The sequence below is a fragment of the Oenanthe melanoleuca genome, chromosome Z (assembly GCF_029582105.1).
Source record: "Oenanthe melanoleuca isolate GR-GAL-2019-014 chromosome Z, OMel1.0, whole genome shotgun sequence".
Taxonomy (NCBI): Eukaryota; Metazoa; Chordata; class Aves; order Passeriformes; family Muscicapidae; genus Oenanthe; species Oenanthe melanoleuca.
In genome coordinates, this window is record NC_079362.1 from 26,444,421 (window position 1) to 26,456,423 (window position 12,003).

The 12,003-nt window shown below is 38.7% G+C and overlaps 1 protein-coding gene across 4 annotated transcripts in view; it reads left to right on the top strand.

Moving 5' to 3' along the window:
- SVEP1 (sushi, von Willebrand factor type A, EGF and pentraxin domain containing 1) overlaps window positions 1-12,003 on the top strand; it is a 124,125-nt gene that overhangs the window by 59,754 nt on the left and 52,368 nt on the right. For all 4 annotated transcript variants that reach the window (XR_008842534.1, XM_056513627.1, XM_056513625.1 and 1 more), the window contains exons 15-26: window positions 1,204-1,392; window positions 1,747-1,980; window positions 2,505-2,666; window positions 3,378-3,539; window positions 4,379-4,540; window positions 5,079-5,173; window positions 6,312-6,408; window positions 7,038-7,151; window positions 8,038-8,151; window positions 8,747-8,948; window positions 9,953-10,110; window positions 11,247-11,448. Coding sequence is in view for 3 of the 4 variants with exons in the window: in XM_056513627.1 (XP_056369602.1) it covers window positions 1,204-1,392; window positions 1,747-1,980; window positions 2,505-2,666; window positions 3,378-3,539; window positions 4,379-4,540; window positions 5,079-5,173; window positions 6,312-6,408; window positions 7,038-7,151; window positions 8,038-8,151; window positions 8,747-8,948; window positions 9,953-10,110; window positions 11,247-11,448 (1,891 nt within the window). In the remaining variant the exon portion in view is untranslated. The remainder of the gene's footprint in view (window positions 1-1,203; window positions 1,393-1,746; window positions 1,981-2,504; window positions 2,667-3,377; window positions 3,540-4,378; window positions 4,541-5,078; window positions 5,174-6,311; window positions 6,409-7,037; window positions 7,152-8,037; window positions 8,152-8,746; window positions 8,949-9,952; window positions 10,111-11,246; window positions 11,449-12,003) is intronic.

The window sequence follows — 12,003 nt, forward strand, 5'->3', positions numbered from 1 at the left end:
TAACTTACATTACCTCTCTTAGCAGGAGGCATTTTGGCAGATCCACATCAGAATCTGTCATAGGACTGTGTCTCTGTTACAGATTTATGGTGGAGTTACTTGGCAGAACTTCCTGCTTATGCTCACCTTTTATAATGCTTCACTCTGAGAGCATTTGGTTGTGTTCAGACACAGGGCATGTCTGGATGTTCAGTTTGCCTTTGTCATCAGGGTAAGGATGAATGCTGATGACAGCTGGAACAAATCTGTAAAGGCATGTGGAAAAAACAGTATTACAGACATGGAACGTAGCATCCTATTCCCTTCTGGCTCATGTCAACCTCTTACCAGAATAACTTGCTCTTTTTCAGGAGTTTCTCATAATTTTACACTGTGAAAGCAGGAGAGGAGAACTCTCCTCAAGGTGTATGAGACAGCAGTTTAAAAAATTAGTTGTGAAACACTCATATGATAATAAACTGTGGGATTAACTTGTTAACTTCCTAGTTACCACTGTAAATAAGACAATTTTGGTGATGCTAACAGAAAATTGGCAGATTTTTTTTCTATCTTCATGTCTTTTACAAAATATTCTATATCAATTAAATAGAACCACATCCCTCTAGATTCAGTAGTCATGAAAAAGTAGATTATGTACAGAAAATATTTTCGTTGAAATCATGTTAGAGTGATATAGGACATTAGACAAGGGTAAATTTGACTCACTATGTGTAACAAGAAATTACTGTCAGGGAGTAATACAGGCATAAAGTGATGCCTTTTCTGAGAGGTCAGACAACATTAGAATTGTTCAGGAGTTGTTAGAAGATGCAATGTAGACATGGCATAGACTATGCTGTCTGTAAGTAAGTAAGAAAGAAATGGACCCAAAGGCCATATGGAATTGTTGAAGAAGTTGCTGGCAGGTGAGGGTTCAGCAAGACAGAGGAAGAGAAAGAACTGCAACATGTAACTTTCATTTGCTAGTTCTTTAAAGCTTTGACTAATTTCATCAGACTCAGGGGTCTCTAGGATATCAGTTAGGAGTAAGATTTTGCATTAGTAAAAATGCAGGTACAGTAGCCACTTGTACAGAGTCCAAGTCAACACATACCATCTGGAGCTTCAAATAAATTATATTGGAGTTGTATTTTAGAAATAAGTATGGATACTTATTTTCCACGTGATGTTTTCTATTTGTTTTTTTTTCTTAATGTCCCACAGGACCTGCTGGCTGGGGAGCAGCAAACCACCTGGATTATTCCTATGGTGATTTTGTTGATACAGTGCAAGGAGAAGATTTATCCAAGCATCTCCCTGCCTCTGTAAAAGCAGCACCTGCTCGGGTGAAAAGGCATAAGCTGAATGTTCCAATGACAGACCAAAAAATCAAGTTAATATTTAACATCACAGGTGAGACAAGTCAAACTTGTCTCTTCTTCTAAACTTCTCTGCTTCCTTCTTTTCCAAAACTGTGTCTCTAATACTTCCAGTAGCATTTCTTCAGCTCACAGAAGCCTGGTGAAGATTCAGATGGCAGTTTTCTGGACACATTCATGGTAGCCCCATTTCATCCCAGGTTTCTTCCTGAGGGACAGATCACAGCCTCGTGTTCTTGGAGAGCTTTGTGCTCCTTTGTGCTGCATGGCCTCCTTTTCACTTTCCACTGACAAGCTTGAGTGTTGCACTCTTGATGAATTCCAGAGTACACTGGAAGTGCTGACTGCAAAATCTTTGTGTTTTTTGTGTTTGCTGTTTATATTCCAGCTAGCGTGCCACTGCCTGATGAGAGAAATGATACATTGGAGCTGGAAAACCAGAGACGGCTCCTTAAGACTCTGGAAACGATCACAAACAGGCTGAACAGAACTCTCAATAAGGAACCTATGTATTCTTTTCAGTTTGCATCTGAGCTCATTGTAGCTGACACCAACTCACTGGAGACGGAGAAGGCGTTTCTTTTCTGCAGGCCTGGTTCTGTGCTGAGAGGGAGAATGTGTGGTAAGCCAGATGACTTGTTTCTTATGTGCATTTGAAATCCTTTTGCAAAACAGGATTTTAGAGGATGTTTGCAGAGGGTTATGATTTGACACAGTCCAGTGCTTGTGGTCTCCCATAACAATAAACTGCAAAAATGCTTTGCACAGTTTGACTTCCAGAGGATGTTTATGTTCCTAACCAAGGCTTGTGGAAAAGGGATGCTTTGTACCCAGGATTCTACTCCCAGGGGGAATCGGGCATATCCATGCTTGGCCATACAAAGAAAACAGTGCTTGGTATGCAGTCTTTTAACCCTGTTAGTCCTGTGGATGATGTGTAGCTAAGATGGGGAATGGATTCCATTTCTTGTGCATAATTAAATCTTTGCAGTGTTCCAGAGAGGTACCCTATCTGTTGAGGAACAGAGTCATATTTCATAAAAACGTTGAAAAGATTGTTTGACTAAATGGGAGCTCCAGGGGCAAGAGAGGTATGTATGATTTTTCACTCTGAGGGAAACTTAGGCTTCCAACATTACATTACAGTCAATTGCCCTTTGGGTACCTATTACTCCCTGGAGCATCTTACCTGTGAAAGCTGCTGGACTGGATCCTATCAAGATGAGGAAGGGCAGCTGGAATGCAAAAGCTGTCCATCTGGTAGCTATACTGAGTACCTACACTCTAGGAGCATCTCCGAGTGCAAAGGTAAGAACTTGTGTCTTACTCGGACAGACACTTCTGAATTCTTGGTGACATCCTTTTGGACCCCATGGTGGAAGTACTGGACTGAAGCTAGCCTGTGAAATGAGGAGCAGTCCTAATTGTGCTTTAATGCATATGCATATGGAAATGTCTAAGTTTTCATCTCTGCTGTAGCATGCAGGATGCCTGGGCAGAGGTTCTGAGAAGAGTTGGCCTCTGATGGTTTGGTTAATTTCTGTCTTTCATTTCTGTGTTTCATTTCTGTGACTGCATTTTTCAGACACTGTTGCACTTAAAATAATTCCATTGTCATCCTTGCCAGCCCCTCTCCATCCTACCCTACAGAGCTGAATCATTGAACAGCAGAGAACCACTACCTGCTCATGATTTCTTCTGAAAAGGAAATAGCTAGTTGGATTCAATTTTTATGGGCTTTACTGCCATTACTTTTGTTGATCAAAATGAGTAACTGAGTTTCAGTAAATCATCTGTGGAGCTGATTGGAGAGAATTCACTGGTTAATAATTCATAATTGCTCTATGAGCACCTTACCACATTTGCTCTTTGTACCCATGAAGTCCTTCAGAGTAGAGTATGCTCCAGAAATAAAATTCCTTGTGATGTGTATTGTGATTTCAACATAATTTTTAAAGATCAGGAGCCATATTTCCTGTTGGACATTGCTTAATCTTTCTGAACTCTTTTGCCTTATAGCTCAGTGCAAGCAGGGAACATACTCACCTAATGGTCTTGAGACATGTGAAACGTGTCCACTAGGAACATATCAGCCATCATTTGGATCCAGAAATTGCATCTCTTGTCCAGAAAATACATCAACAGTAAAAAGAGGTGCAGTGGATGTCTCAGCTTGTGGAGGTTTGTTACAAAAAGGGTAATGATTTTTTTCTAAACTAAATACTAAAAATGTCTAAATTGTTGTTTAAACATCAGCTAATGTAATCCAATTCATCTGCCTGGGACTGAATTCCTCTTCTGTTAAGTGCAGACCAAGGAACATTTCCTAGCAAGATGACAGGTCATTTCCTGTTACCAATTACCCTCCTTCTGATTCTTATATAATGAGAAATAAAATGAGATATGTGATGGGTACCTAAATGAAAACAAAATCCTTTTAGTTACAGAAGAGAAAGGGAATTGCTGTTGTTATTTTTCCTTTGTTTTCTGTACAACAATTCTGAATTTTTACAGTTTGCTCAGTAATTTGTTCGGAGAAATTCACCTCATTTGTCTTTGGCAAGCTTTGCCAGAAGAATTCTCAGGAAAATAGTCTGTAAGGGTTCATGGTCCAAAACAGTCTTGTCTTTGTCCTTGCCTGTTCTTGAAAGTGGAAAAAAATCAACAACTAAAACAAACAAGCAAACCAAAAAAACTAAACTAAAAAAAACCCAACCAAAAACAAAGATGTGAGAGATAGAAAGGAAGTTCAGTTTAAAAACTGCTGCCAAAGCAGCAAAAGTAGTAAAATGAAATACTTTCCAGATATTTCCATAATCCTTTGAGAACAACATAGCATCTCACAGAAGATATTAAATTGACATTTCCTAGAGTAGCAGCTCTTGGCAGATTTCATCCTGTTTCTTTCAAGTCTAAGAAGAGACTATGGCAAGAGAAGAGAAAGTAATAAAAAAGGTGGAGGGGAGTAAGGTGGATGTGCAAGAGATCAGGTCACTCAAAAAGGTTTTTTCTTCTTGCAGTGCCATGTCTTGCAGGCGAGTTCTCTCGTACAGGTCTGACACCTTGTTACCCTTGTCCCAGAGACTACTATCAACCAGACCCAGGAAAGTCCTACTGCTTGTCTTGTCCCTTTTATGGAACAACAACCATTACTGGTGCCAGATCCATCACAGATTGTTCAAGTAAGCCAAATTATCGCTGCTGGATAAAGTGAATAAGGGGATCATCTAAAGGATAGCCAGAAACAGTCCTAACAGAAAACATCCCACTTACTCTCTGGACAGATGTAGGACTTTGAATTCAAGCGGTGAAGTTCTCAGCTGGTTCTGCCTACTGGTTTTGCCTCTGTTTTTAAGACTAGCTCTGATGCATGCCAAAGCTCAATAAACAGAGTATACATATGCAGTGTGTGTGTGCTACACACACATAGAGAGAGAAATATAAATATATATATACCCTAATATGTATATGCATGTGTCTGTACATAAAAACATATGAAATGTTTTTATGTGTACAGACAGGTATGTGTTTTAGAAATGGATGTCCTTACAAATACATATTTTTGTAATGGGCACTTAAAGTTTGCTTTTTATTTCCACATACTCACTTTTTTCAGCATATCTTTAGGTACATTACTAACATGCAGTTATAATGTCCCCATGGAATAGGGACCGTGCTACACAGTGTTATTAACAGTGCTTTCATACCTTTACTTTCTAGGTTTTGGCTCTACTTTTTCAGCAGCTGAGGAAAGTATAATGATGGTACCAGCCTTCCCAGAAAATATCAGCAAACAGTACAAAGTCAGCAGTCAGGTAAGGACAAGTGTTATTTTCCAGTGTTATCTGAAATGAAAGAAAAAGCACTTCATGCAGCAGTAAACAAGTAAGACCTTTTTGACTGTAATTCTTTTGAAGACTTTATTTCCTGAAGAGATGAAAGCAATGGTTAAGTGGGGAGCACTCAAATTCTCTTTGTAATCATAGAAGCACTTTCATTGAACAGAGCAAATGGCATCAGCTGTTGACAATCTTAGATTTTGGTTTTGAAGCCTTCACCTGATATATGAAATACTTGCTACATTTGTAAAAGAAAAGTAAACTACATGGAAAAGGTTCAGACAATCTAGAAAAAGTACATTGACTGTGTTCAGTCATCTGAGGTCTTCCATAGCTGAGTTCCAGAAAATGCTACCAGACATCAAAGTGTCAGATGTAAAATCTTGAGTTTACATATTGTAACACAGATACACTTGAGAGAAGGCAAGCAGAGCTCCCTTCTGTTGTGGGTACCCAATCTGAAAGAAAGGCAAGTCCTCATGTGAAAGCAGTCTAGTGACAATGTTTGCTGGAGCTGACTTCTTACCCCACCCTTCACCCCTAGTGTTCAACTCCTGACAAGACTGCTTTGAGTGAATTGGAATTTGGGATATTTTGTAAACTGGAGCAAAGCTGACTCATGACAAATTTGGCCTGAGCCGTTATATTGCACAGGGATGGGTGACAAATTATCTCCTATGGTTTTAGCTGACCATTTACTCAAGGGTTTTGATGAATTCGGGTTTGCAAGAATAAGAGAAACAATGCCACATGGTGAAGTTCCCTGCCAGGTCACCTGATTGCCAGTAGCAGGAAGTGATTAGCTGATGTAGAGGGATGCAAAGTGGAGAACTTGCATATAAATATAGCTTAGTATAAACTGTAAATCATAGCTCAGATAGTTTTGAGGAGATTTGTTAAGTAAAAGATAATTTTAAAATAATATTCAGATTTGTGGTATTTTTCAGTAGGAAAAAAACTGCAAATGATTAGCATGCTGAGAAGACAGAGAAGAAACTAGAAGCTAATGCTGATGACTTTTTATCCCATCTTTCCAAAGAAACTAATGGGGTATAGAGTTCCAAACTAGAGTATACCAGCTTTGTTTTAAGTGTATCATTTGTGTCTTTGGCAGGTCTTTCATGAGTGTTTTCTGGAACCATGCCACAATAATGGAACATGCAAGCAGTTGGGAAGTGGATATATTTGCATATGCCCACTTGGATATACAGGTAAAAAAACTGGGAAGCAGGTGAAGTAGCTAGCACTTCATGATGCACATAAAATAAGGAAGTATAAAGGAGCAAAACATTTCAGTATAGCCTGCTAATTGGAATATTCATCACATATTTAGATTATATAAGAAAAGAGATACTTCTTCATGTCCTTGCTGAATTGTGTTGTGTTTCGCAGAAAAGATTTTGAATAGGATTTCTTTTAATGAAATTTGTGGATGTGAAAATCCTATCAGCTGGCAATATTTATGATTAACAAAAGCTAGAAATTTGCAGTCTTGACAGCTAATTCCACCTGTATGGAGCCTGTACTTGTCTACAGTGTTAGCTACCCAGTTGTTCCAAATCAAGAGATGTCTTATAATTCAGCTGTTACCAAGAAGTTACTTTTGATTGCCACTCTCTGAAGCTGATCAGTCTGTTGCTCAATGTGCATCACACCTTTCTGAAAACATTTGTCTCAGGTCTGTGTTAAAGCACAATCTAATTAAAAGATAATAAACCTGAATGTCTGCTAATGTAGGCAATTAATGATGTTTTCCTTCATTCTGTAGTCATGGCATCCATTTTTCAGAACAATTTTGAATTTTGTCTTTTTATTCTCAGTCCTTTATTTTGCATTCTAGGCTTGAAGTGTGAAACGCAAGTTGATGAGTGTAAATCATCTCCTTGTCAAAACAATGGAATATGCAAAGACGGCATTGGGACCTTTGTTTGCCACTGTCAACCAGGCTATTCAGGTATCTTGTTTCACTTCATAGCTTGTCTTCAGACAGGATTGGTTTCTGTGCCAAATAACACAAAGCACAAAGCACAAGTGCTGTGTAATTCCATATCCAGTTATACCAGGAAAACTATATGATCCACAGGTAAGTAGAGTAAGGTTCTACTGTATGTGAGTAGGTTTTGAAATAAACGGAGAAGCATCTAAGGACAGGGTGTGGGCATGTATGCTTCTCTTTTGTGACGTTTCTGGTCTGAAAAAAGGAGTAAGGTTTAGGGAGTTAGTAAATACTAACAGGGAAAGTGCTTGTGAGGCTGCCTGCCCAAACAGACACAGCATTTATGCAGTTGCTTTACTGCAGCCCTTAGAATAAGTGAGTAGGCTTTTGCTTGTATTTTTTTCTGTGTTTTTAACTGTTACTTTCCAGATATTTCCATAATCCATAGCATCTCACATTGAAGTTATTGAAATCTGCAGGGAAACCAATATGCTTGAGTAGCTGGCCAAAACAGCACCTGATTTCTAAATATAGAAATAAATTGCTGGGGAGATAATATTGTGTAATAAAAAAAAAAAAGCTTTGTGTTTTCCATTAGAAATGTTCTCCCTCGTTGTTTATGACTATACATTTATCAACAGCCGCATTAGCTGGATGGGTTTTTTAACATTATAAAGATACACAATGAACTTTGCAACTTGATCCCAGCATCTAAATAACAGAGATGACCTCTGTAGCTGTTGCAGTAGTGCAGTCAGTCACGTAATTTTGTCACCCACTCTCTTGTCATGCTCATGTACAGTACAGTGCAGTACGGTATTGTTCTGTTGTAAACATCCAGTCCCTGCAGCATGAAGTCTGTGACCATGTCTTGATCATGCCTTGTAATTCTTGCTGTTCCAAGGTCTCTTGTGTGAGGAAGACATCAATGAATGTAGCTCCAGTCCGTGTTTGAATGGAGCCCACTGCGTTGATGGCAAGGACGGGTATCGCTGCACGTGTGCCAAAGGGTTCACAGGTACACCTTGCTCTCTTTAAGCTAGCCTTTACTCTTTCTGACCAAAAAATAGATCTTCCTACCCTACCCAAAGTATTTTCATCTCACTGCTATATAGCAATATGTATAATATATTACATGTTGATAAGAATGTGAGTTATGGATGTTCCTAAACTCTGTCTAATCTCTCAGATTAGTGTGTAGTAGTAGTGTGCTGTAAATGTGTAACTAGTAAATGTAACTTCAGAAGGACTTACTAAGTGCTAGATCTTCAATTACTAATTTTGTCATGAACTTGCTGTGTGATGTTAAAAAACAAATAACGACATTCTAATGGATTCAAATTGTTGTTTTAAATTTTATTTAAAAATAAAAATATTTTAACAGTAGATAAAATATCCCATATCCTACTTCAAATGATTTCTGTAAAAAATACACGTATCTGTTAATTATCATGTTGCCAAAGAGCTCCAAAATCACATGCAGTTTCAGTGCTTGTGACATAGGGCCTCTTTCATGTCATAAATCACATAAAAAACAGAGATGGGTTAATTATCTTCTTTCTTAGGTTAATTCAATCTAGAAGTGTTACTCTCTTCTTTTTTTTTTCCCTCAGGTGATCGCTGTGAAAGGGAGATGAATGAATGCCTTTCAAACCCATGTCTTAATAGGGCTATTTGTGAAGATCGAGTTGGAAGTTTCTCCTGCAAATGTCTCCCAGGTTTTACTGGTGTCTTGTGTGAAAGAAACATTGATGAGTGTCTCAGCAGACCCTGCAGGAATGGAGCTACATGCAGAGATGGTATCAACAGCTTCAGGTGAAAAACAGATGATTGATGTCATACAATGTGGAAAGTCAGACATGTTGAGGTGCCTCAGCATTCTTAGATTTCAGTAATCATATTTGGGCAGCCTGATCCAAAATAAGTGGTCCCTTTATGGAGATCTTGAAAGGCAAGAAAATATATCCTAGTGTCTTGACTCTTAAAAAATTCCAAGGAACACAACAAATAAAATATGCAGTTTGAAATGTAAGCGTGGTAGGATTGCATGGTAGGATCTTCCGAAAGACATCCATTTTCTCAAACTTCAGGGGCTTATCTTGCATTCCACTGATTTTTGACTCATAATACGTGATGACCAATTATGTACCTGGTAATACTAGATTTCTGTAGCTTGGAAAGACAGTGATAGCTGTACATGTTGAGCCTATAGAAGTTAAAATACAAACCTCAGTGGAAACTTCTAGCTATTTAATTTTATGATTTAGGGTATCTGAACTCAGATCAGAAGCTACAAATGCCAGTGGAAGTGTATATGCTAGATCACTGCACAGGTAGATGGGCCAGCTGTTAACATCTATGTTTAGTAAGTTTTTCCTTCCCAGAAATTTTGGTGCCTTTCAAGCATCTTGGTTTTCCAAGTATTAGAGGTTTTGGTGTCTTTATAATGGCTTGGTTTTCCCTCTATATAAAGATGACTGTTTGAAAAGTTGAATAACTAATCATTAATTCTGTGTATGTAAGAGGTATGTTTTACTCATGGAAGTGCAATTGTTATGTCTCACAATTTCATACAAAGAAATGCAGTCTGTTTAAATATTGTATTGTCCCCATCTAGAAGTGATACTATGCAGCTAAAAGGATACAAGCATGCTTAAGAGGAATGACCAGTATAAAACGCCATTAATTCTGTAGTATATAATCTGTTGATTTTTTTCAGTATTATTATATACCAATCTCATTGGCAGATCTGGCCCCATAGTCAGAATTCTTTGTTATGATGGCTGTCACTTTTGAAATGTGCTTCTCTTCCTCCGTAGGTGTCTGTGTGTGACAGGGTACACAGGAGTGAACTGTGAAGTGAACATCAATGACTGTGCCTCCAGTCCCTGCTTAAACCAAGCCACCTGTGTGGATGCCTTGAACTCGTACGTTTGTAAATGTCCCCCTGGCTTTACAGGCAGCAGGTGTGAAACAGGTACACAGGACTAAGTCTCGAAAAAAGGTGGCTTGGCTAAGTCTGTGCAAGATTTGCACTGTCTGGGGTGATTTCATACAGCCAGATAGTACCAGAAAGTAGCTAGGGTTGGGTCTGTGAGAGGATGAGTGAAGCCTGTGTGACTGCAGCATTAATAAGTGCAATTGCAGGCAAGTGGCAGTATGTGTTTGTGTAATTTCTCTTTTCTAAGGCATGGATCTTTTTAATACCCAATAGGTCTGTTGAATTTTTTTTGTATTTGCTCTCTGTATCTGTGTTAACTAAGTCTTTCTAATTCTTTTATTTTGTGTAGGGCTTTGCATCACAGGGTTAGAGATTAGTAAGTGTTAGTCTTAGCTTCAGAAGTCCTAAAGGCATCAAGTTCCCCACAGGCAAAAGGGTATCAAGTTTGTTATGGACAGATGTCATGGGTCACACTCATAGCACAGGTTCCTGGGGGATACTGGAGACATTTGAACCACAAGGCTCAAATCCCTCTCAACAAAAATTATAAAGTATCTGGTGAATGCCTAAATGGAATCCATGTTGATTTCACAAAGACAGTAGAAGACATGCAGGACATTTGCACCTGCCATCCTATGTCAGAGTTTAACACCCACCTTTCAGGAGAGCTCCCCTTGATAATATTACATGTAGCATCCTAGTAAAGCATGTCACTGTGCATTGAACAGCAGCACAGAAGTGCTGTCCCATACCAGAGCAGTGTATTTCAATAAGCCCAGAACAGGAAAAATCTCGAGTTGTATGGGATTTTTTTTCAAAACTTGATTAAATGTGACCAGGTGGTTATACCTCTTTATGTTGTTGGGTGGTAGGTGGTAGGTGGGTATGTCATGTCAGTGATAGAGGACAGAGAAGAAAGGTTCCTGTTTGTTGCTAGATAATCAGGGTCTTTTCTGGATATATTTGTCTTCAAACACTGTGTTCTAGCTGTGGAAAGCTCTGTATGCTGGCTGATGTTAGACTGACAAAAGTTATTTCTACCTCTATTCAATTTAGTGAATAATTTTTGTAGCAGGATTGCATTCTACTTTACTGCATTTGCTTAGATTTCTTTGGATTCTCTTTCCATTTTGTTTAAATATTGTTCTGAAAACTCTTTATCTTTTTTGCAGAACAGTCCTCTGGTTTCAATCTTGATTTTGAGGTCTCTGGTATCTATGGATATGTCATGCTTGATGGTGTTTTACCCTCTCTTGGTGACATCACCTGTACATTCTGGATGAAATCCACGGACACCACAAACTATGGGACTCCCATTTCTTATGCAGTGGAAAATGGAAGTGATAATGCATTTCTTCTGACTGATTACAATGGGTAAATCACAGTTTTGCTTTTCTATAGTTTATGTATGTTTTGGATTGATAAAGGAAGTGTAGAACAGGAGTTTGAATATAACTTTGGGGTAGAAAAATCTGCATCCAAGCTCCCTTGACAGAGCTGTCTCTTTGTTTTGTTTTTCTCCTTGCTTTGTTTCCATCATTTTGTGCCCTGTAGAAGAGTAATGGCAAGAGAGCAGTGAATTTAAACATGATTTTTTTTTTATGTACTACATTCACATCTTTTCTAAATGGCTCATTGAGACAAAGAGTGGAACAAACGGAGCTCAGCACTCAGAGTAATTCTGGCATGATTCTCAAAGCAGAGTATGACTTGAACTTTTACAAAAGCGGAGTATGACTTGTAGTGTGACTCCAAACTCAACAGGAAAATTTAAGAATCCACTGTGCAGCCATGACTTGAGCCTTAATATTCTGTTACAAAAGCATCTTGCTTATTTCACCAGGCTTTGCATATGGTAACCAACTGTCCAAGTTTAGGACAAAGCTGGGGGAAAGCCTCCAAAGGAGCCCCCCAGAATAAACCCCCCTC